This window comes from Natator depressus, chromosome 2 (genome assembly GCF_965152275.1).
Source record: "Natator depressus isolate rNatDep1 chromosome 2, rNatDep2.hap1, whole genome shotgun sequence".
Lineage (NCBI taxonomy): Eukaryota > Metazoa > Chordata > Testudines > Cheloniidae > Natator > Natator depressus.
In genome coordinates this window covers 223,515,787-223,539,690 of record NC_134235.1, presented here as the reverse complement: position 1 = coordinate 223,539,690, position 23,904 = coordinate 223,515,787, and the positions used below count along the sequence as shown (strand labels likewise).

General features: G+C 43.9%; 2 protein-coding genes across 13 annotated transcripts in view; one reads left to right on the top strand and one right to left on the bottom strand.

Moving 5' to 3' along the window:
- Positions 1–901: 901 nt before the first annotated feature.
- Positions 902–10,123, top strand: C1QL3 (complement C1q like 3). Its single transcript, XM_074946009.1, has 2 exons — positions 902–1,773; positions 7,308–10,123. The coding sequence occupies exons 1-2, from the start codon at positions 1,186–1,188 to the stop codon at positions 7,485–7,487; spliced, it is 768 nt and encodes a 255-aa protein (XP_074802110.1). The 5' UTR covers positions 902–1,185; the 3' UTR covers positions 7,488–10,123.
- PTER (phosphotriesterase related) overlaps positions 9,525–23,904 on the bottom strand; it is a 34,815-nt gene continuing 20,435 nt past the window's right edge. For 6 of the 12 annotated variants that reach the window (XM_074946003.1, XM_074946004.1, XM_074946005.1 and 3 more), the window contains 2 exons: positions 20,522–20,662; positions 9,525–11,159 (listed from right to left, as the gene is read on the bottom strand). In XM_074946003.1, coding sequence (XP_074802104.1) covers positions 10,949–11,159; positions 20,522–20,662 — 352 coding nt within the window. In that variant the 3' untranslated portion in view covers positions 9,525–10,948. The remainder of the gene's footprint in view (positions 11,160–20,521; positions 20,663–23,904) is intronic. The other 6 variants (XM_074946001.1, XM_074946002.1, XM_074946000.1 and 3 more) reach the window with 2 other exon arrangements.

Here is a 23,904-nt window from a genome sequence, read left to right as displayed (position 1 = left end):
AAGCAGCCTCGGACAAGTCACCAGCAGATCGTTTCATTTTAATTCCAAGAGCGAGCCATTTGCCACGAGCTATTTCTAGGGGTGTCACAAGGATCATGCCTGTGCTCTAAAATCCGGGGGAGCTGCTAATCTCCTGAGCGGCGGGAGGTGTGGTTCCAACTAACTTGCACTGGGACAATGAGGTGAAGTGGGGAGCCTGGTCCTTAGGCGAAAAGTGCTATTTCCAACCCCGTGCTAATGCGGCGGGGGAGAGCTCGGGGACCCATTAACCAGGAGGTGGGGGTGACCTTTCCGTCTAGCTCGGTGACCTGCCAGGTATCCAAACCCCGCTCGTCCCCTTGGGCTGCTCAGCGCCAGGGCGTGCTCACGATTTCACTGTTCATCCGTTGGCAGGGAGGGAACAATCCCCACACGGGCAGGGTGATGCCAAACTCGGGGTGAGTGGGAAGAGCGGAGCAGCTGCTGGAATGAGATGCCAACGCAGCTCCCCTTTCCCCTGCGCTTTTGGGTGCCTATAAATTGCTCCGGCGCCTTTGCCAGCCTCCTCTTCTCCTGGCAGGCGCTCACTCGGTCGGCGGCTCCGCACCCGGCCGGCAGCCCCGCAGAGCGCTCGCGGGAGCGCCTGGCAGGGAAGAAGCAGGGACCGGCGAGGAGGGGACGGGGCCGCCGCCGCGAGGGGGGGATTTTTCGTGCGCTCTTGCAAGTTTCACCAGCCGGCGCTGCCTTGGGGGACTTGTTGTCGCTGCAGGAAAAAAAGGAGGGGGCAGGAAAGCGGGGCGATCGCGAGGGGCGCGAAGAGGCCGGCGCGAGGGAAAGTTGATTCGAAGTGGCACCGTATGCAAAAAAAAAAAAAAAAAAAAAAAAAGTCGATCGCCAGCAGGAGCATAAAAGTGTGAGCGGCTCCGGCGCGGGGCGGCAGCTCCCTGCGCGCCAGAGCAGCGGCAGCCACAGGTGCCCGGGGCTCAGCCTTTGCCTCGTGGACCGGCCGCGGGCACTTTCCTCGCCGCCGGAGCGGAGCCGGGGGGCTCGGGCTCGCCAGGGGCTTCGGGGTGTTTTCGGCTCTGAGGAGGTCCCCGCCCAACCAGCAAGATTTTGTCCAAAAGCAGGCAGGAGGATCGCCCTGCGCTGAGCCGGCTGGTGGGCAGCAGGCGGCGGCTGATCGCGGCCGGCGCCCTGGGGGTGGTCATGGTGTTGCTGCTGGTCGTCCTCATCCCGGTGCTGGTGAGCTCGGCCGGCACCTCGGCCCACTACGAGATGCTGGGCACCTGCCGCATGGTCTGCGACCCCTACGGCGGCACCAAGGCGCCCAGCACGGCGGCCACGCCCGACCGCGGCCTCATGCAGTCCCTGCCCACCTTCATCCAGGGGCCCAAGGGCGAGGCCGGCCGGCCGGGCAAGGCGGGGCCCCGCGGGCCGCCCGGGGAGCCGGGGCCGCCCGGGCCGGTGGGGCCCCCGGGGGAGAAGGGCGAGCCCGGGCGCCAGGGCCTGCCGGGCCCCCCCGGGGCGCCGGGGCTGAACGCGGCCGGGGCCATCAGCGCCGCCACCTACAGCACCGTGCCCAAGATCGCCTTCTACGCCGGCCTCAAGCGCCAGCACGAGGGCTACGAGGTGCTCAGGTTCGACGACGTGGTCACCAACCTGGGCAACCACTACGACCCCACCACGGGCAAGTTCACGTGCTCCATCCCCGGCATCTACTTCTTCACCTACCACGTGCTGATGCGGGGCGGCGACGGCACCAGCATGTGGGCAGATCTCTGCAAGAACAACCAGGTGAGGGGCCGGGGGGGGGGCCTGGGGGGCATCAGGGGCCCGGGGTGGGACATGGAGGGGGGCGAAGGCAGAGGAGCCTGATGTGGGGATCCCGGAGAGGGGAGCGGCGGGGAAGCACCTGCGGGAGAGGAGGAAGGAGCCGGAGCCCTGGGGAGAGGTGGGGCCCGGGAGGGTGGAGAGGGGCACAGGGGGTAGGCGAGGGCAGGTCCCCGGGGAGAGGTGGTGTCCGGCAGCCAGGGGGGCAGGAGGGGAAGGACCCCGAGAGGAGGCCTGGCGGGGAAGGGACGGACACGGGACTGGGGGCGTTAGGAGCCAGGCGGCCCCGGCTGGGCCTATCCCACCCCTTTAAGGCCGATGGGGAAACTCCCCCTTGGCTTCCGGGGAGGAGGCCCGGGGCCCTGCGGTGACCTCGGGGGAAGGGGATCACGTCCCTTCTCTCCCGGCGAGTCAATCCGGTTTTACGCCGGGGAGCTGGGTCCCGGGCGGGCGGGTCAGAGCGGGGGCTCCAGGGGCCCTGCAGCCTGGGTACGTTTGCACAGGAAGGGGGGAGGCTGCAGCCCGGCCCAGCGATGCTCAATAACACCCCTTAGGGTGCTGAAGTGACAGCGCGTGCGGGGGGCAGGGGGAGGGAGGCTGGAAAGCCCCGCGGCCACACAGTCGCCGTGGGGCACCAGGAGACAGCGCCGTGCACGGCTGAGAAACTGACAAGCACATGGGGGGGGGGAAGCGATTCCCCTCTGCGCTCCCCCCGGGGCGGCTGTAGCGGGAATTGCTCCTCTCCCTGAGCAACACGGCCTCAAAATTGGGCTGGGGGTGGGGAGATCGAGGCGGGGAAGCGGATCTGAACTGCACTCTGGAGGGCTGCGATCAGCCCCCACTTGCCTACCCGGGATGCTCCTCTCTCAAGCGCCCAGCCCAGGGAGGCACAGAAAGACTGGGCCCAAGGGGGTGGCCGGGAAGCCAGACGCCCTGAGACTTTCTCTAAGACTACAAAGGGCAAGGGACTGAGGGGGACGCGAAATACACAGGAATCCAACGCGCAGTAAGAGGGTAATGGGAACAGGGCCCAGCTGGGGGCTAGCGGGGGCAGAATTCCCATCAGCAGGAAGCATGGCCACTTACGCATTCTAATAAAAGCTAAGTAACCAAGAGGCAACCCGAAGCTCCGGTGTGAAACATGCAATAAATAGAAACTACAGGCCAGAATATCGGGGTGATAGGCTGGCAGCTGGGGGCTTTTAAGGCACTGTTGACAGAGCAGGAAATTTATTATTCTGGCATAATTCCCCTGTTAAAGAACTTTTATCACTAAGAACATTAATATTGCCTGCAGACCTTTCCTATTAGCAGGCTACTTAGGTACAGATAGAGCAAGAATTGTGGATTTCTTCCAAACTGTAACAGCCAAACCAACCATCAAAGAGCCCTCGTTTTTAGGGCTCAGAGTCTGAGATTCGGCATCTTTCCCCCAGGAACACCGAAATAATGAAAGATCTTGAGATGCTACAGTTTGCAAGACAGCGGCATAATCTATTTTAATTAGTCTAACTGTTGCTACTGCTGAGTTTGTGGAAATGTTCTCTGTAACTTTGTACCTCTTTCCTATACCTCTCTCTCTCTCTCACACACACACCCACCCACCATTTCGGTCTGCTGGTTAACGGACAATGGGTAGAAAAAAACCAGGAGTACTTGTCATGCTTTCTAAAAGGACCAGAGACGTTTGGAGTGTGGCCAGAAGGACGGGTGGCTGCAGAAGCTTTCAACTGGTCACAAAGGAAGATTATACTATAGTTTCTAAATGCTATTTATATGAACTAACGCGCGGGGAAACTTACAAGCGTTACTAATGGTCTGCACGTAATTCAATATAACTGGGAACGGTTTGCTACGCCGGGACTATTCTGGGACGAGAAATCCGGCCGACACAGTCCCTGAATTTCCCTCTAGTAAATGTGAAATGTTGCAGGGTCGATGCTTTCAGCAAACAGGGAGCGCACACGGCAGCTTTGCTGCGCTCTGGCTAACGCGTGTATGTGCTGGGCAGGTTTTCTTGGCCTGGCAGGGACTGGGCTCATAAAGCTGAAATTCGGGATTCCCGGTCCCTGTGCCGTGCTCCCGATTCCGTGTCGCTTTTCGGATTAAAGCCCCCCCGCCCCCGTGAAAGGCACAAAAATGAAGCTTAAAAATGCAGCGCAGTGCCATCGTACCGTAACCAGACGCGAGCCATTTCACTTAGGCACTGTGTTGAATGCAGGCTCACAGATGGAAGCATCAAAGGCCTGTAAATTAATCTGATATGCCACTTAACCTTTTGTTTATGGGTGCTCAGAAGTACTGGGGAACGGAGCTCTGAGGACGTCAGCGGCACTTAATTACATTAGCAAATGTCGACCACGAATACTGCGTCTGCAGCTGAGCCCGCACTATTAAAACTCTTCCATTGTAGTACAACCGCGTTGACTTCTTCCTGTAAAAGCAATGCTGTGTAGAGTAGACAGTGAGTCTACCGTGTCTGCGATTAAATCATGAGCCTGTCTTTGGGTATTAAAACGTCGGAAGTATTTCTCCCCCTACATGCTGGAAGTCAAATAAAATACCACGGCAAAGCAAGGCATGCAGTGAAAAACCCTTATTATAAATATTAAATTGAGCCGGAGACTAACCGAAAAGATCCCAACTATTAATAAACCGCTTCAACCCCCTAGCAGGACTACACATACACATCTCCCGCTGACTGAGAGTCTTGTGTACAAGGGATGTTACTTTCCCCCCCTTCTCTTTATATGTGGGAGGAGAAGTAATGGTTAAGCTTAAATATCAGGACTCAGTTTATTTGAAATTAGTTAGTAGTTTTAGTGCACGGGTGCCTTTTAAAAGTGTGATTTGTTCGTGAAACACTGGCGGGTGATGCAATGTGATAGTAGTTAACTTTCTAGAGTATTTGTGAAAAAGCCTGGATATTATAAAATGAAATCGTTAAAAAGGGCTTTGAGTCTGCCCCAGATGGTGTTATATATTCAATAGTATTCTCTAGGGGGGGAGATTACTGCGGGGAGAGGGCATGATTTATAGGAAAAAATCATCCCAAAGCAGTGTATAAGGTATTGGGAAGCTTACGGTCTCCAGTGTAACACATTGCCCTCCTTAATAGTTACAGAGCTTAAACACAAGAAGTGCTGAGATCACATTGCTTAGCTGGTATGTGTCTGCAATTTCAGTGTCCCAATGTACCTTTATAAGATGATGAGGTGGGCAGTCATGCAACTTATAAAATGGGTACTACATTAATGGTTTAATTTTGAAATACATTTACACTCTTAGGGCAGTACACTTAGGAGTCTTCTGAGACTATTTTCATAGGCTTTAAAAAGAAATTACATTGGCTTTCCCAAACAAAGGAAGAAAACCCCTTAAGGGTAACACACTGGACTGTGGGACCAAGTTAATGCATTTACAGGGCTTTGTGGCTATACACAAATTAATACAATCTGCGAGATTATTTTTAGGTTCTCAATGTCTAAATCATTCTCTCAGTACAGCCAAGTACTACCTAGGGTCTTAGCAATGAAATGTCCATTGCTGTAGCGAATGTTCAGCACCCATATTCTTCATAATGAGTGCCTTTAATGGTAAAGCCACTAGCACAAATAGTTTGTTACTGTACAGCAGATATACTTATTCATAACAACACAGGTATAAATGTTAAATATATCCAAGAAGTAGAATTTAATTGTGGCATGAATGGAATTTGTTTGGGTGTGTGTGGGGGTGGTAATTTAAACAATTCAATTTGCCAATGTGCAGGGCATTAATTCCCTAGGAAAATCATTTTGTTTCACATATATTAAAATACAAACTAACCATGGCCACATATTTATTCCCTCTTCCTTCATTTATAGTAGCAATAACCACCTCTGTTTTCTATGGAGGAGTGTTAATGGCCCAAAGCCATCAATTCCGCCCTGATGGTCATTAATCCCTAAGAAATGCCCCATGCCTTGATAGTTATTGCTGAAATAATGGTCAAAACAGATCATCTCAATAAACAATTATACATGTGAACCAATGACTCATATATTAATATATTTGTTTAAATTTGCACATTGTTATGCAATTATAAACCTTGTAAGCTGGTCTCACCCCTGCTAGGTGGTGCACAGAGAATTTTTGTTGCTTAAGCTTCATAATGAAATACCTTGAGATCTAGAGTGCTAAAGAGCCTTCCTTTTTAACATTTCAGTATTAACGTGGGATCATGCCACATGAAAATTTAATTTGAAAACCTATCATTTAAACTTTAAAAGGAATGCATGGAAATTCTAGACTTATAGCTCATTTTTTTCAATTCTGAAGATAAAAATCCCACATACTGTAAGTCAAGTCATGCATTATTACTTACTTCTCATTTGCAAAACCACTAAATCACTTACAGCTCTGTATAACTATTCTAGAATAGGGCCAAGCAACAAAGATGATGATAAAATAAATCACATACAAATAAGTTTAAATATTTTACAAAGCAGAACTAAATTATAGTTAAATGATTTGGAGGATTACCTTTACTTGAGGATGCGACAGAATATTCGTTGCTCAAGATGACGTACAATTTGATACTGATTATAAATTCCTTTCAGTTTGCTAATAAATTCCTTTTTCTTTGCTAATAATGTCAAACTCCAAACAGTAAGAAGGGAAAAATGTTTGCGGTAAAGTAGTATATTCAGGTTTTTTTAAAAAAAATCAAATATCTGAAACCTCCATAATTCATCTTAAAATACACGCTGATGTAATTTTAAAATTTATATCTTTTAGACTGTACAGAAGTTAAATGATTATGTGAAATTTGTGCCAATAACAGAATTTCCTACTTTGGCTTCGATTGTTTATCCACTAGTATTTTTTTGTTCTTCAGCATTTCATTTAAATTTTGATGACTTATTTGGAGACAAATCAACTACAAGGGTTTAAAGTTTATTGGCACCAAGAAATTATTTTATTTCTGTGTTTTTGCAACACAATCTGGTAACTATTATGATCAGAACATGTCTGAAAAACTCCACCTTAATACCTGGGGCTGATAGTGATCTCATGCCAGTGTAAATCAGTAGTTCCACTGGAGTTAGAATTACACCAATCTAAACCTGGAGTGAGCCCATAATCAGCTCCCTGGAGTCTAGCTATTTTTTGTATTAAAATTTTTTTTAAAACAAATAGGGGCAAAATAGCTGGAGATGTGAGAGTGAGCAGTCCTGTATTACTCAGAGGCAAACAAGCCATGTGATAATGATTTGAGTTACAATATTTAGGCTACTTCTGGGAGAACTTGCTGCTACATTGTAAACCATTTCTAGCAATGGCAGAAATAGTGATGGTATTGTTAGGGGAAAACTACAGCTGAGAGGTGTCTAGGCATATTTAAAGTGGCACTGAACGTGTGCAACGCCTTCTGAGGACATGTTTTAATTACACCATGCAGGAAGAATGTCCAAGTTTCTTAACCAAACATTTATGTTTGTTTTTGTTTTACATAGGTTCGAGCTAGTGCAATTGCTCAGGATGCTGATCAGAACTACGACTATGCCAGTAACAGCGTGGTTCTTCATTTGGAGCCAGGAGATGAAGTTTACATAAAATTAGATGGAGGAAAAGCACATGGAGGAAACAACAACAAATACAGCACATTTTCTGGATTTATTATTTATGCTGACTGATTATGAGTCAAAAACTAAGCTTGTTCTTCTAAGAGATGGATTCATGTGGCAGAAGTCAATGAATCAAGAATCCAGCGGATACTGACCGTGGGACACCTCAGTAGTGGGGGAAAATCAAATGCTACCTGACTCACATCTGTATGACACAAAGAAACCTTACATTTAAAAAAATAATAATAAAAAATATATATATATAAAAGCAAGTTAAACAGATGTGTGATCCACTACCGCCAAAGCAAATACTTCTTATTGTTAGTGTCGATGTGAATGAAGTCCTATATAGATCACAAATTTTTCTAGGAAAATCTAAAGACATTGAATTATTTCTTCGGTATATATCATACTTTGATGTATTATGATCTTGCTGCTTTATCCATACGTCAGCTTTGGTTCTTGTGACTTACCCGCTAACTATGATGCTTGGAGTCCACTCATAGTGAGGAATGAGTTTACAATAAAAGGAAGAGGTAATTGAAATGCTTCTTCTCGCCAAAGGAATTGTTTGCCTTGTACTTTTGTTATCCTTCTATCTAGAACTAGAAACTAATAAGTTTCAAGCCTTAACTCTTAATTTCCCTGCTTTGTGAGTGTAGGTCAGGCCTTTTAAATGATTTCCGCCCATTCGTTTAGTTTAAATTTCCTTTCCCGCCCCTTAATTTTATTCTAAGAGAGAAAGACAGAAGAAACAATTCAATGAAAATATAAGAGATGATATAACAAACTGCCTATATTTGGACCAAATCCTGGGTCCACTGAAGCCAACTGCAAAACTCCCATTTGGCTTTTAATATGTAAACAGATTTGGCTTTTAATATGTAAGCACTTGTAAATACATATGTTTAGACAATTTAACAAACCCGTTCTTGATGGTTTGTTGTGTAAATACTGTTTTAGCAAATCTAACATCCACACTCCCAGGCCAGGCCAGAATAATTTCTTTGCTGCGATTAGTCTTCAGTGTAAATCTGTAGTTACTACTTTTGTTTAACAAAAGATTATTTATGACTTGACATACTACAAAGAGTCAACTGGAGTTGTTACATAGAACATTGTGAGAAAACCACTGGCCAAAATCCTGCTCGGCTTATTTATGCAACCAGTCTTGCTGAAGTCAGTGTGGATACTTGCATGAGAGTAGGATTTGGGCCCTATGTGATGATGCCATCACACAGTACCTGTTACAAGGTATTGCATTCGTTTGTAGTATGGTGTGACGGAAATTAACAGATAAGCATATTACCAAATATGAAAACCAGTTATGCAAAGAGAGAAACAGATTTTCAAATGCAAAAAACTGTGTATTAAAACCTATTTTTCTTGTATCTATATATCTATATCTCAAAAAGGCTTACTCAGTATAATAGACTAATGGCCTGGAGAATTACATTGTAAAAACATGCTTTTCAGTTATAGTTCTACAAAAATCTTTTACAATCAGTAATAGCAGCAATATCAGTAATACCTCTATAAAAAGGATTTTTATTTAGAAATTATGTTTTTGTTTTTTTAATTGCTCCCATGTTGATACTTGCAAGTTTAAGTCTAAAGCAAAATTATAGCAGGAATACATAACAGAACCTTTACAGTAGGGTCAAAATAATTACGTAACTACCTGCTGTAATGTTTATGCAGTACAGATCTTAGATTACATTCATGGCAGAATAAAAATACTATTTGTATAAATTGCTATGCAGTAGTGAGAGGCCAGACCTAGTTTTTCTGTTTTACATAATCTGCCCCATGCAACTTTCTCTAATCTACCAAGGGAAGGGGACAAACTGAGATTTGTCATATACTAAAGTGTCAAATGTTCGCCATAATTAAAGAGAAATATCTTCCCCTTTGATTTTTTGATAACTTTAAGATAGAGATTTTAAAGATAGAAAAATCCCCCTAGAAAGCATTTATTTACATGATTAAGGCATTTCTTACACAGACCATATCATTCTTCTGGTCTGTTCCTCCTTTGGACAGCTGTTCAATTCAAAAGACATGATGTGCCATCAGTTAGTCTATGCTCAATAAGAGAATCTCATATGTAACGTATCTTGGCTCTCAAAAGGGAGAGTTGTGCTACATAACTGCCTTTTTTTTTTTTCTGTTTCCTCATTACATCATATCAGTTTGGTTAAACATTTCTACTCTCCTAGTAAAAAAGACACCAACCCATATTTATGGACTGTACTGATTATATGCAATATATTTTATAATGGACACATAGTTGACTTCACATCTGCTCATATCACAATTGCTTTTATTGCAGAGGACCACCGCTACAGAGTGGTTGGCAGCAAAGCTTTGGAGATTTCTTATGTAGGTATCAAACAACAAGGTTTCAAGCAAAAAATCATTTATAACTAGCAATGCACATTCACCAAGAAGTGAACAGGAATACTTCATTACCACAGGACATCAAAAGCTGGACTCGTGAAAGAATAAGCTGTTGAAATGAGATTGCCATTGCTAACACACAATCTTTTCTTTGGATAAATAAATATTTACCCCTGTTTTGGTCTAGAGGAAAGAACAAATATTTAAATGAAAAACATATATAAGGCAAACATTTCTTTTTTGAATCATATCTTGACAAACTGATTTGTAAACTGATTAAATCATGGCCTTTGTTATAACTGTAACAACTCATTAAATTGTATTATGTAATATATTTGGACTTGTGGATTTTCATCTTTTCAACATCAAGCTGATTTGCATGACACTTCACATTTTCACTTGCAAGTTTCCAAAAGTTCAACTCAAAATTTTAACATAATTAAAAAAAAAAAAAGACTTCTAAAACATAAAGTTGTTAGTGGTCTACAAATTGCTTTATTAAAAATATCTTTTCCATGTATTCTTTTACATTTTCATTTAAAAATAATCTCTACAAGTTGCTAATCATGAGAGATACAGTACCTTTTTTGAAATCACGTTGTCTTCCTTCTGTTATTCTGTTTTCTGCAGTAGCTATTTAAAAGTGCCATATTCTTTTTTAAGCATTAATTAAAGAACAGCAGGATAATTAACAGGATCATCAATATTACAAGGAACATCAAATCGCTCCAGAGGAGGGCCATTTAACTGGAAACATTTTAAACTTCCTCAAGTAGCTAAGCTGATGCATCTTTAAAAAAATAATAATCCTGAATAATAATTAACTATAGTATTAAATCTGCTCTTTGGAAACAGTTATTTCAATATTTACTTGGGAAAATTCTGCAGTTGTGCTCAAAACAAATAACTCATTCAGGACCAGATTATTAGAGGTAATCAGATGGAGAGATAATACACAAAATTTTTTGTTCTAATTATAAAGGGAAGTGATTATCTGCTCTTTGGGGGTCTTATGAACATCACACAAGTTTTCCTCAAAAGAACCTAGCTTTAAAATGACCACTCTATTGAAACAAATCTGACTTATCAGCAAGCTTTACATACAAGACGTGAATGGCTAATCATGAGCTCTATTTAAAAGTCAGCCACTGTTTTGGGTTCTCAATCAATATCTTATCAATTATATTTTGGGATATGCCTCTTATTAGCATTTTAGGAACAATGTTTTTGAGGATATGTGAATATCCATGACCTCCATATTTCATCAATCGATTCTTAGTGTGCACATCATGAGCAATTACAATTCTGTCTTCATAGCCTTCGTCAATCAACATCCGAATCCTGCATAAAAGTAAATACAAAATATGTCTGTCAGTTAAGAGTTCATACAATTCTGGAAGTAATACAGAAATAATTAGTATTTAAATATTTTACAGGAACATACCTCTAGTATGTATTATAAATTAAATGAACTATTTTAGGCTCTTTAAAAGAAACAAGCAGGCATGTTTCTTAAATATACACAAAAGATTAAACAATCCTAGATCCATGTTAGAGGGAAGAAATCCCTTTGGAAGCAAGACAATGTCACACATCTGGAGTGATGGGTGGGAAAATCCACTTTGCCAGGATTTATTACACTGTTTTGCAGTCCTGCTCCTTCAGTGTCAACGGGAAGATTCATGGATTTCAACATGAGTAGGCCTGGCCCACAAGACTAAACAATCGCTTCCTACATACACTGTTCTTCAAATGATCATTTAACAGGGTTAATTCTTGCCTCTAACCTGATACAAACCATTTGCACACCTGTACTGCTAAGTAGTTCAGCTGCATTTACACACTTTTTTTGAGGGATTTCCACAAACAAAGAACATGGTAATGCACAGGGATTAGATAACTTCCAACCGTGGCTCTTTCTGCTGAAGAATCAAATCTCCTGGAGGATTTTTGCTCACTCTAAACAGTCTTTCTTAACAATACTGGTTTCTTATTCTGCAATCACACAGGGAAAAGCAAAACCATAGGTGTAAATGGCTGTAGCCCTGCTGAAGTAAATCAAGCTTAAATCAGCGGAGGCTCTGACCCAGATTGTTGAAGTTTATTCACAGAATAAGGTATGTGTGGATTATGCAAATAGTAACATTTCTTTAGTGAATTTCCATCTGGAATAACTGGGCTATAGACATTTCAAGTCTTTGAGAGTCACCAATTTCCACAAAGACAAAATCACACAGATAATATCTCACCCTCAGCAGCATATCTATGGAGAAAGTCAATTAAATGGCTAGTCTAGCAGCAGCTGTCTTTGCTAGTTCTGTACAAATAAAAATGTCAGCAATATAATAGGTGTAAAGGGCTAATAAACAGATTTTGCACAAGCAGAGAAAGGGCCAAGTTGGGACAGATGATAAGATGGTGGCTAATGTCTTTACCTCTGAGGCCTGGTCTACACTACGAGTTTATGTTGGATTTAGCAGCATTAAATCCGAATTAACCCTGCACCCAGCATGGAGCGAATGGGAGGTACAGGATCTGATCGCTGTACGGGGAGAGGAATCTGTGCTATCAGAACTACGTTCCAAAAGATGAAATGCCAAAACATTTCAAAAAATCTCAGAGGCCATGAGGGACAGAGGCTACAGGAGGGACACAACACAGTGCCGCATGAAACTTAAGGAGCTCAGACAAGCGTACCAGAAAACCAAAGAATCAAACAGACGCTCTGGGACAGAGCCCCAGACATGCAGCTTCTACGCTGAGCTGCATGCAATTCTAGGGGGGGCCGCCACCACTACCCCACCCCTGTCCGTGGATTCCGATGATTGGGTACTCTCCGCCATGCCTGAGAATTTTGCGGACGGGGAAGATGAGGAGGAGGATGAGCTTGAGGAGAGCACACAGCACACCATTCTCCCCGACAGCCAGGATCTTTTTATCACCCTGACTGAAATACCTTCCCAACCCAATGAAGCCGGAGAAGGGACCGCTGGTGAGTGTACCTTTTAAAATATAATACATGTTATAAAAGCAAGCATTTTTTAATGATTAAGTAGCCCTGAGGACTTGGGATGCATTCGTGGCCAGTACTGCTACTGGAAAAGTCTGTTCACGTGTCTGTGGATGGAGCGGGAATCCTCCAGGGACATCTCCATGAAGCTCTCCTGGAGGGACTCTAAAAGCCTTTGCAGAAGGTTTCTCGGGAGAGCAGCCTTATTCCGTCCACCATGGTAGGACACTTTACCACGCCATGCTAGTAGCAAGTAATCTGGTATCATTGCATGACAAAGCCTGGCAGCGTATGGTCCCGGTGTTTGCTGGCATTCAAGCAACATCCGTTCTTTCTCTGTGTTATCCTCAGGAGAGTGATATCGTTCATGGCAAGCTGGCTGAAATAGGAGAATTTAATTAAGGGGACATTCAGAGGTGCCCGTTCCTACTGGGCTGTTTGCCTGTGGCTGAAAAGAAATCCTCCCCACAGTTAGCCATGTGGGGTGGTGAAGGGGGGGGGCATTGGTGCTGAGCTGTTTGCATTTGGCTAGCAGGGATCTTCCCTGATACCAGCCATGTGGTGGCGGGAGGGGAAAAGTGATCATCCTAGAGAACTGGATGGGGGGAAGGAGGTTAGTTTGGTTTCTGCTGCTGCACATTAACAGGAAAACTGCAGCACTAAATGGCCAACTCAACGGGCTTTGCTTGGTATGGGAAAGGAGGGGGCTGCTGTTATGAAGGTTGCAGAAGCCGAAAGACTATGGCTTACCATGGCCGCCTGCAAGCCGAATTCTGTTGCCCGGCCCTGTGTGTGTGCTCTCTAGCACCAAAGCTGCAGGCACTTAATATAAGATGCAAAATATGACCTTGTACCAAAATCACATGTGCTCTGTAATGTGAATAGTATTATTCACCGTGAAAGAGTATAACCATTGTTCTGTAAAACGTATCTTTTTAAATACTTCACTCCCTTTTTTTCCTCCAGCAGCTGCAAATGTTTCAAGCCTTTCTCCTCCGTCCCATAGGCGATCTCAGATAAGGCAGGAAAAAAAACGCACGCGCGATGACATGTTCTCTGAGCTCATGCAGTCATCCGGCACTGACAGAGCTGTGTGGAGGGACACAATAGCAGAGTACAGGACGGTGGCCGATGAACGTGAGGAGAGGTGGCGGCAGGAAGATCAGAGGAGGCATGAGGAAACGCTGGGGCTACTGCGGGATCAAACAGACATGCTCCGGCATCTGGTGGAGGTTCATGAATGGCAGCAGGATCACAGACTGCCGTTGCAGCCCCTGCTTAACCACCCTCCCCAAGTTCCATAGCCTCCTCACCCAGACGCCCAAGAACGCGGGGTGGGAGGCTCCGGGCACCCAACCACTCCACCCCAGTGGACAGCCCAAGCAACAGAAGGCTGGCATTCAACAAATGGCCTTTTCCTTCCCTCCTACCCGCCTCCCACACCCCACCCAGATTACCTTGTGAGTTATCTCCCTAGTTTTATAATCAATTAATAAAGAATACATGTTTTTTAAATGATAGTGACTTTATTTCTTTTGCAAGCAAGCTGTGATTGAAGGGGGGAGGGCGGGTGGCTTACAGGGAATTTAGAGGCAACCAAGGGGGCGGCTTTTCATCAAGGAGAAACAAACAGAAGTGTCACACAGTACCCTGGCCAGTCATGAAACTGGTTTTCAAAGCTTCTCTAACCGCCCTGGTGTCTGGCTGTGCGTATTCAGTGGCCAGGCGATTTGCATCAACCTCCCACCCCGCCATAAACGTCTCCCCCTTACTCTCACAGAGATTGTGGAGCACACAGCAAGCAGCAATAACAATGGGAATATTGGTTTTGCTGAGGTCTGAGCGAGTCAGTAAACTGCGCCAGTGACCCTTTAAACGTCCAAATGCACATTCTACCACCATTCTGCACTTGCTCAGCCTATAGTTGAACAGCTCCTTACTACTGTCCAGGGTGCCTGTGTACGGCTTCATGAGCGAGGGCATTAAGGGGTAGGCCGGGTCCCCAAGGGTAACTATAGGCATTTCAACATCCCCAATAGTTATTTTCTGGTCTGGGAAGTAAATCCCTTCCTGCAGCTGTTTAAAGAGACCAGGGTTCCTGAAGACGCGGCCATCCCACGTTGATGTTGATGTGAAACGTCCCTTGTGATCTACCAGTGCTTGCAGCACCATTGAAAAGTACCCCTTGAGGTTTATGTACTGGCTGCCCTGGTGGTCCGGTCCCAAGATAGGGATATGCATTCTGTCTATAGCCCCACCACAGTTAGGGAATCCCATTGCAGCAAAGCCATCTACTATGATCTGCACATTTCCCAGAGTCACTACCTTTGATAGCAGCAGCTCAATGATTGCGTTGGCTACTTGCATCACAGCAACCCCCACAGTAGATTTGCCCACTCCAAATTGATTACCGACTGACCGGTAGCTGTCTGGCGTTGCAAGGTTCCACAGGGCTATTGCCACTTGCTTGTGAACTGTGAGGGCTGCTCTCAACTTGGTATTCTTGCGCTTCAGGGCAGGGGAAAGCAAGTCACAAAGTTCCAAGAAAGTGCCCTTATTCATGCAAAAGTTTCGCGGCCAGTGGGAATCATCCCAGACCGGCAACACTATGCGCTCCCACCAGTCTGTGCTTGTTTCCCGGGCCCAGAATTGGTGTTCCACGGCATGAGCCTGCTCCATTAACACCATGATCTCCAAATTGCAGGGGAACGCGGTTTTAGAGAAAAGTGTGTTCATGTCCTCATCACCGCACTGCCGTCGCCTCCTCGCCTGGTTTTTCAGGTGCTGGTTCTGCATACACTGCACGATAATGCGCAAGGTGTTTATAATGGTCATAATTGCTGTGGTGAGCTGAACAGGCTCCATGCTTGCTGTGATATGTCGTCTGCTCCTGCTCGGGCAATCCAGGGAAAAGGGCGCAAAACGATTGTTTGCCGTTGCTCTGCTGGAGGGAGGGGCACCTGACAACATGGCTTACAGGGAATTAAAATCAACAAAGGGGGTGGCTTTGCGAGAAACAGAATGGCCCCCTCAAGGATAGAACTCAAAACCTCAAGGATAGAACTCAAAACTGGGTTTAGCAGGCCGTTGATTTCATGGAGGGAGGGAGGAGAAATGAATACAAAACAAATCTGGTCTATTTCTTGTTTTGATCCACTTCATCTATCTTTATACATCTTGCTGGCAGCAGATTGTGCCGTACGACCGCTAGCCATCGTCATCTCCTGGGTGCTGATTAAAAGACAGTGTACTGCTGGTAGGACTGAATCGCCATGAGACGAAACTTAAAAGGGAAATGACCTGGCTGAGTCACTCCCATTATTGCCCAGGCACCCCTGACCTCATCGAGGTCGGTTAAAAGAGCACCCTGGACTACATCGACGATGGCTACCAGTCATACTGCACTGTCTGCTGCCAAAAGGCAATAAGCTGCTGCTGTGTAGCAATGCACATGTCGGCCAGCACCCAGGAGACATACGGTGACGGTGAGCAGAGCGGGCTCCATGCTGGCCATGGTATGGTGTCTGCACGGGTAACCCAGGAAAAAAGGCGCAAAACGATTGTCTGCCCTTGCTTTCATGGAGGGAGGAAGGGAAGGGGGGCCTGATGATATGTACCCTGAACCACCCGCGACAATGTTTTAGCCCCATCAGGCATTGGGATTTCTACCCAGAATTCAAATGGGCGGCGGAGACTGCAGGAACTGTGGGATAGCTACCCACAGTGCAACGCTCTGGAAGTCGACAGTTGCCTCGGTACTGTGGACACACCCCGCCAACTACATGCACTTAGAGCATTTGTCTGGGGACACACACAATCGACGGTATAAAAACGCTTTCTACAAAACCGACTTCTATAAATTCGACCTAATTTCGTAGTTTAGACAAGGCCGGAGGGTGAAGTTTGGCTGGGGGATCTGCAAAAATCACCTCCTCTATGGCAGTGCAGAAGCAGCTTCATTAATCTTCCTGCATCCTGCCACCCTCTTCCAGTCAGCAGAACCACTTTGGTTCCACTCCTTTCAGCGTGTTCCTTCCACGCTTGCAAAATGTGGAACCCTAAGTGAACAAAGGTAGAATTCTGCTGCCTGATATACCCTCATGATAAGAGCCTACCATATCTGACGGTTGTTCAACTTGCTTCTCTGACAGCATCTACTGGCACAGAAGGGACTGTCAATGTGTTTTGGCCAGGTGTAGGTTTTGCTGCATTAAGAATGTTACCAAGAGTCCTGTGATCCCACTAGCTTGCAACATTAAAATGGAAGAGATGAATATTAACAAAACTGGTGTTTGTTCATTGCTTATCACTCACATAAACCTTTTGATTCCACCATTTTTACTAGCACTCTGCAATTTTGATTTTTCATTATTTGAGTGTGCTTTGATCCAGTACAAGGAACATTGTATTATTTTGTCATCAGCAATATGAAAGTTCTTACTGTTAGCTTGGGGTGGGGGATGGCAGGATTTATACAGAAGATTGGTTATAAGGAGATATGTGCATGTAGCTGGGCAAAAATCATAGTCACCCTAAATCTGGTAAATAAGGTATGGTTTGGGACTTAGTGCCAAACTGGAGGTTTTTCATAAAATACACATGCTAACATTGTAAGTACTGTAGGTCTGCCACAGTGCTAGTACGTCCTCCATCCCAAAACTACATGCCAGTGCCAGATTGTGTACTTGGTAGAGGATAAGATGGCAGTGGCTGGGTCTGTAAATCAAAATTTAATACTAACCAAACCACCAGATCTGAGCAAGGAAAACCAGATAAAAGAAAAAGTAGGTGTCATAAATATAAAGGGAAGGATAAACCCCTTTAAAATCCCTCCTGGCCAGAGGAAAAATCCTCTCACCTGTAAAGGGTTAAGAAGCTAAAGGTAACCTCGCTGGCACCTGACCAAAATGACCAACGAGGAGACAAGATACTTTCAAAAGCTGGGAGGAGGGAGAGAAACAAAGGGTCTGTGTGTCTGTCTATATGCTGCTTTTGCCGGGGATAGAACAGGAATGGAGTCTTAGAACTTTAGTAAGTAATCTAGCTAGGTATGTGTTAGATTATGATTTCTTTAAATGGCTGAGAAAAGAACTGTGCTGAATAGAATGACTATTCCTGTCTGTGTGTCTTTTTTGTAACTTAAGATTTTGCCTAGAGGGATTCTCTATGTTTTGAATCTAATTACCCTGTAAGGTATCTACCATCCTGATTTTACAGAGGTGATTCCTTTACTTCTATTAAAAGTCTTCTTGTAAGAAAACTGGATGTTTTTTCATTGTTCTAAGATCCAAGGGTTTGGATCTGTGGTCACCTATGCAAATTGGTGAGGATTTTTACCAAACCTTCCCCAGGAAGTGGGGTGCAAGGTTTGGGAGGATTTTGGGGGGAAAGACGTGTCCAAACTACGTTTCCCAGTAAACCCAGTTAAAGTTCGGTGGTGGCAGTGGATCCAGGGGCAAAGGATAAAATTAATTTGTACCTTGGGGAAGTTTTAACCTAAGCTGGTGAAAGTAAGCTTAGGAGGTTTTCATGCAGGTCCCCACATCTGTACCCTAGAGTTCAGAGTGGGGAAGGAACCTTGACAGTAGGTAAGAGGTGCCATAAAAAAAACCAACCCAAACCAATCAATAAACATACATTTTGAAGGAGATTATGTCAGAGATGATGACTGGGTCAGCCTAAGATCCAGGCAGTGCCAGAAATACAAATTCCCCCATCCCCTAACTTTCCTAAAAATTTACAATAAATCTACATGCCTGCTCATTAAAAAAATAATTTTCAACATACCCTTTGCATATACCTATATTATATGTACATACACATACATATTTATAGCTGTATTTGTGTGACTAGACATACACATTTATGTAAGTTAATTCATACGTAAGTATTGGATCTGAACATGAATATGCTTGAAAATGTTCTCCTCTTTAAATACATGTACAAACAAACATCAGGGTCATGTTGATACATATTACACTGTGTGAAATACAAATCAAGTGTCAGGCTATTAGGAATCTGCAGAAAAACAGGAGGCTGCCACTGTCATGGTGTTTCCAGCGTGAACACACTGAAAGTACAAGAAACAGTTTAATGGCGTTTCCAACCCAAACACACACACACACACACACACACACACTCTCTCTAAAAAGCCTGCTGCTACACTCATTCAATGCCAGGGAGCTAAGCAGGAACAGCTGTGGTTGGGAGAGAGGGGGGAATATTATGGATGAGACAAAAAATATTACCATGATTAAGGAGAGACACATTACCCCAGGCCTAGTAGAGCAATCCTTTTGGATGCATAGCTCCCAGTGTTTTCAATAAGAGTTCTACATACAAAACAACTGCAGCACTGGGTGAATGTTTTGCAAGCCCATGTTAGAAAGGCCAAGTGTGAAAAACTGTTGTTACAACAGAACAGGATTTGAGATCGTAGTGCAAGACTGAAAAGCAATATAAAGAGAGAGAAGATTTCCTATTGTGTAAAACCAGAGATTTTTCAGGCACAGAGAAAGTCAAGTGCAGAATCAGACAAATACCTGGCAGAAAGAAAAGAGATAACAGTCTGCAACCAGACAAGAGAGATTGTGTAGCCAATGTAACAGAGGCAGCCCAGGCAGAAAAGTAATGTCCACAAATAGGAGTTAAAACTAGAAAGATATTTCCTATATTTCCTCAAATGATTAGGAATTGTAAAAACCTTCTCATCAAAAAGTGAGGAGAAAAAAGTGTTTCTGTCCCTGGGAGAAAAAAGGGATGGCATCTTGCGATGTAGCAATCTGCCACTCGATTAGGAATGACATTGCTGACAAGCAGACACAGGGGATCCCACTCCAAACATAGAAGGAAGCCCCAGCCTGGGCAGATCGTACCCACCTCAGACACATACCTCAGGGGTCTGTCTCTTTTGTAACCTCTAGCAACACTTGTAGAGTGTGCTATGCTAATAAAATCTCACTGAATTGAACTGGTATTGGAGACGATGATTAGAAGCAGGGAAGAGGACTAGAAGAAGTGAACAAGAAGATCATTAAAGAGTTTGAAGAGAAAAGAATGTTATTCCTTGGATAGGGAGTGTGGTGGTGGTGGGAGAAGTGATAGAGGGCCTAGCAGACAAACAGATCATGCTGAACAGTGGAAGCAAAGGGGCAAATGCACCTTTCATGTAAGTGGCTGCACCTCCATTAAAGCCATTGGTGAATTTGGGCCCAAGTTTTTTGCCCATTTATCAGACATTGCAATTAGACTGGACAATGGATAGTAATAACACTAATTCAGGGACGACTACAGACAAAGACCAGACCGTTATCTAATCACATTTAATCCCTCACTTTGGAGATCAGGATGCTAAAAAAAAGAGAAATCACTGTCTGTGGTGACATTCAACTAAATGAACAAATAATTATGAATAAACATATTTAAAATATTCTACTTGCTTACGTTTTCATAGTTGCGTTTTCTGTAGGAAGAAATATGTGTATTATATTTACCTAGCTAGATAAGAGACAGAGTTATATTTATTGTACTAGATAGAAGTACCAGCAACAGTAAACTACCATAATTTAGCATATTGGTATGAGCAGTGAGCAGGAGCATTCTGTGATGCATTCGAAAACCTGCATACCAATAATTTTCATTTTCAGTAGCTAGCAGTGTTATTGTTTATACTTCATTGCATTGCAGTAGGTACCTTGCAATTCTTTCATTGTCACTTGGCATATCAATATCGGGATGGAAGTGGTAATGAAGCAATTCTGTACCAAAGAGGTCATACTCTAAGTAGCATCCAAGTTTAGCGAACTCCAGCAGTTTCTTCTCATCAAATATAGTCCTGCAGAAAATACAGAGCACAGCATAAATGTGCATAAACAAGTCATCATCATAACACATGCTGGAAATTGTTCCAGGGCTCCATGTTATATGGACTGCAGCATTTAAATATGTCACAGGGGGAAATCTTACCTCCAAGGAACTAAAAATATTTGATCAGGTTTACTGAGAAATTGAGCTACTGTTTGAGAAATTTAAGTTAATAAATAATAATAAACCAACATATTATTCAGTCTTTTCACAAGTCATTTGGAGATTCCATGCCTTTTAAAATATGTTAACATGGAGCATCACAAGTGCAATTATAATGAACTTCAATGAGAAGAAAGAACCAAGACACACACACTTGATATCAGAAACTGTCCTGTTACACTCATGAGGAAGGAAGGTTTTGCTGTTTGTTTTTTTAAATTCAGAGGGTGACAATTGGTGAACTAACAACTTCTGGCAGCAAGCAAGTCCTCCTTGGAAATGTCCTCTCTGAAGACCTCAGAGTAGGTTCTTCCATCTGTGATAAATTCCTCCGAATGATGCACTGTACATCTACTGATACAGCTGTAATGTGAACTTTCTCACATGGAGGAAGATTTTTTCGGAGGGATGGGGAGAAGTGCGGGGAAGGGTGAAGAGAAAATATTTAACAAAAAGCAAAAACAAAAAGTAAAACAACAATTTACTTTGCAAACAATGTGCTCTGGTCCTTTATTATAAGCACAGATATTTGCATTTAAATAAGAATGTTCACCCACAGCTTCTCCTTCTTTTTGATGCCACAAAGTCATTTTTCTCTTTTTAATTACATCATAGTCTGTTGCTATGGAAATGACTGATGTCACAAATTCAATATTATGACTTAACAGCAGAATCAAGTAGGAGGAACAGATGGGCTGAGAGAGAGAAAACCCTTGTTCAGACAAGCCTGTCACCAGCAGGAGTCTCAGCATTGTCAACTGTAATTAATAAAAACAAATGGTTTTTAAATACATTTCACAGTTTACACAAGATAAGAGCTTGTGACCAAATGGGCTTTCAAAGTGCAGTGCAGAAGGAGGAGTGGCTTTCAGTGCCAGCCCTGCATAGTCCAAGGGGCTGCAGTAGCCAAGAGAATGAAGCTAGTTCCAGTGCAAAATGCAATCTTATTTTTTTTTAAACGGCAGATTTCATAGGAGTAATGTCACAGCCATGAAAAATTATTTAAAAACAATTGTTAGTGGTGGGCTCACAGGGGACTATATATACATATTTTGATTATTAACATATAAAGCATTATCCATTACATACCTTCATAACATATATGCCGTGGATACCGTAACAGTAGCCATGGGTACCAATGAATGCTCACCCCTGTCATGACAGGGCAGCTTTGTAACCTTAATCCCTGTTAGGTGACATGGGCCAGGAAATAAAAAGTTGTATCACTCTTTTATTACAGACCCCTAACATAGAATGTAATAAAAAGCTGTATTGGAAAACAGGATGTAGCTAGCAGTATAGAGTTATCCATGATAGTCTGTTCCGACATCTAAATAGTACTGTTATGTGTTGAATAAAGACAGGCATGAAGTTTAAATCTACATGCAAACTTCTAAATTTAGGGGATCTGGATACTCCAGTATAGATATGGGCCTAAGATGCTAAATTCACTTCTAGATCCTGAGCTGTACTTCAAAGTTCAAGGTCATTCAGATCCTGTGTTCCAGTGAGAGCCCATCTCCAAGTGTGAAATGTAATGACACAATAAATATCAGAACATGTCATGAGTTATATCAATGGCTATTCAGCTGATGCTGCACTTAGAACTTTGTGGCCCTGATTCTCCTCTTGCTTATACTGTTGTTGTTTTTTTCACCAGTGTAACTCTGTTCAATTCAATGGAATCACGTCTGATTCACACCAATATAAGTGAGAGGAGACGCAAGCACTATGTTTAAAAACAATTTGCTATGTTCTATCGAAGTGGTTACAAAAGTCCCTGGCACTGCCAATGCAAGGTGCTGAGCACTCTTGTATCTACAGATTAGAGGGTTAATATCTTTTTTAGGAAGTCCAAGAAATAAGTCTACAGACGATTAACCACATATTAATACATGAAGAGAGATTGTGTGATGTATATAATTGATTATTTTATTTATTTGTATAGCATTAAAATATTATTTTAAAAATTAATAAAATGTACCCAAAATGTAGATGAATAATTTGGGGCTCTGGTATATATACTGTGACAGACCCAGACCAGTGGGGTACAGGAGTCTGGTAGAAGGCAAATATACTGGCCACTGGATGTATAGTTTTCTGTTCCCTGAGTGACCAGAGCAAGGGCTGTGCTAGAGCAATCAGGAACCTGCTAGAACCAATTAAGACAGGCAAGCTAATTAAGACACCTGGAGCCAATTAAGAACATACTAGAATCAATTATGGCAGGCAGACTAATCAGGACACCTGGTTTTAAAAAGGACCTCCTGTCAGTTAATGGAGGGTGTGCAAGGAGTAAGAAGGTGTGGTGCTGGAGGACTGAGGTGTACAAGCATGATCAGGCTTCAGGAGGAAGATCCTGTGGTGAGGATAAAGAAGGTGCTGGGGGGAGGCCATGGGGAAGTAGCCCAGGGAGTTGTAGTTTGTAGCTGTAGCTGTCACGCAGCTGATACAGGAGACTTAGACAGCTGCTATCCACAGGGCCCTGGGCTGGAACCCAGTGTAGAGGGCAGGCCCGGGTTCCCCCTGATCCGACACAGGAGGAGTTGACCTGGTTTGTGAGCAACGCCAGAAGGGAAGGTCTAATTTGGAAAGGGATCTGGCCTGTCCCCGACCCACTAGGTGGGACAACAGAGACTGTGGAGATTGTTCTCCATTTCCCCCATGCTGGCCAGTGATGAGGTTAGCTGAGTGAATGACAGGTTTGAGCCTCTAGCAGAAGTGGCCAAACTGAGGGCTGCTGTGAATCTCTGAGGTGAGCAAATCCGCCAAAAAGCGCAAGACGCACCAAGGCAGAGGAGGAACTTTGTCACAATACAAACAACCTGTACTTGAATTGCAACATTGTGGAACATTTAGTTGACAGGAATCTTCAATAAATGTAACAGAATTGGGTATAATTTATGTCTATATTACACCCTTGATGGGGACAAACAATTGAATTGCTGAGAGTCATCTGACCACAAATAGTTTCCATTTTTCAGCAGCTAGCCACATTAATCAATACTTGGACACTTGCCAAATGATTGCCAGCTACACAAGGTCACATAA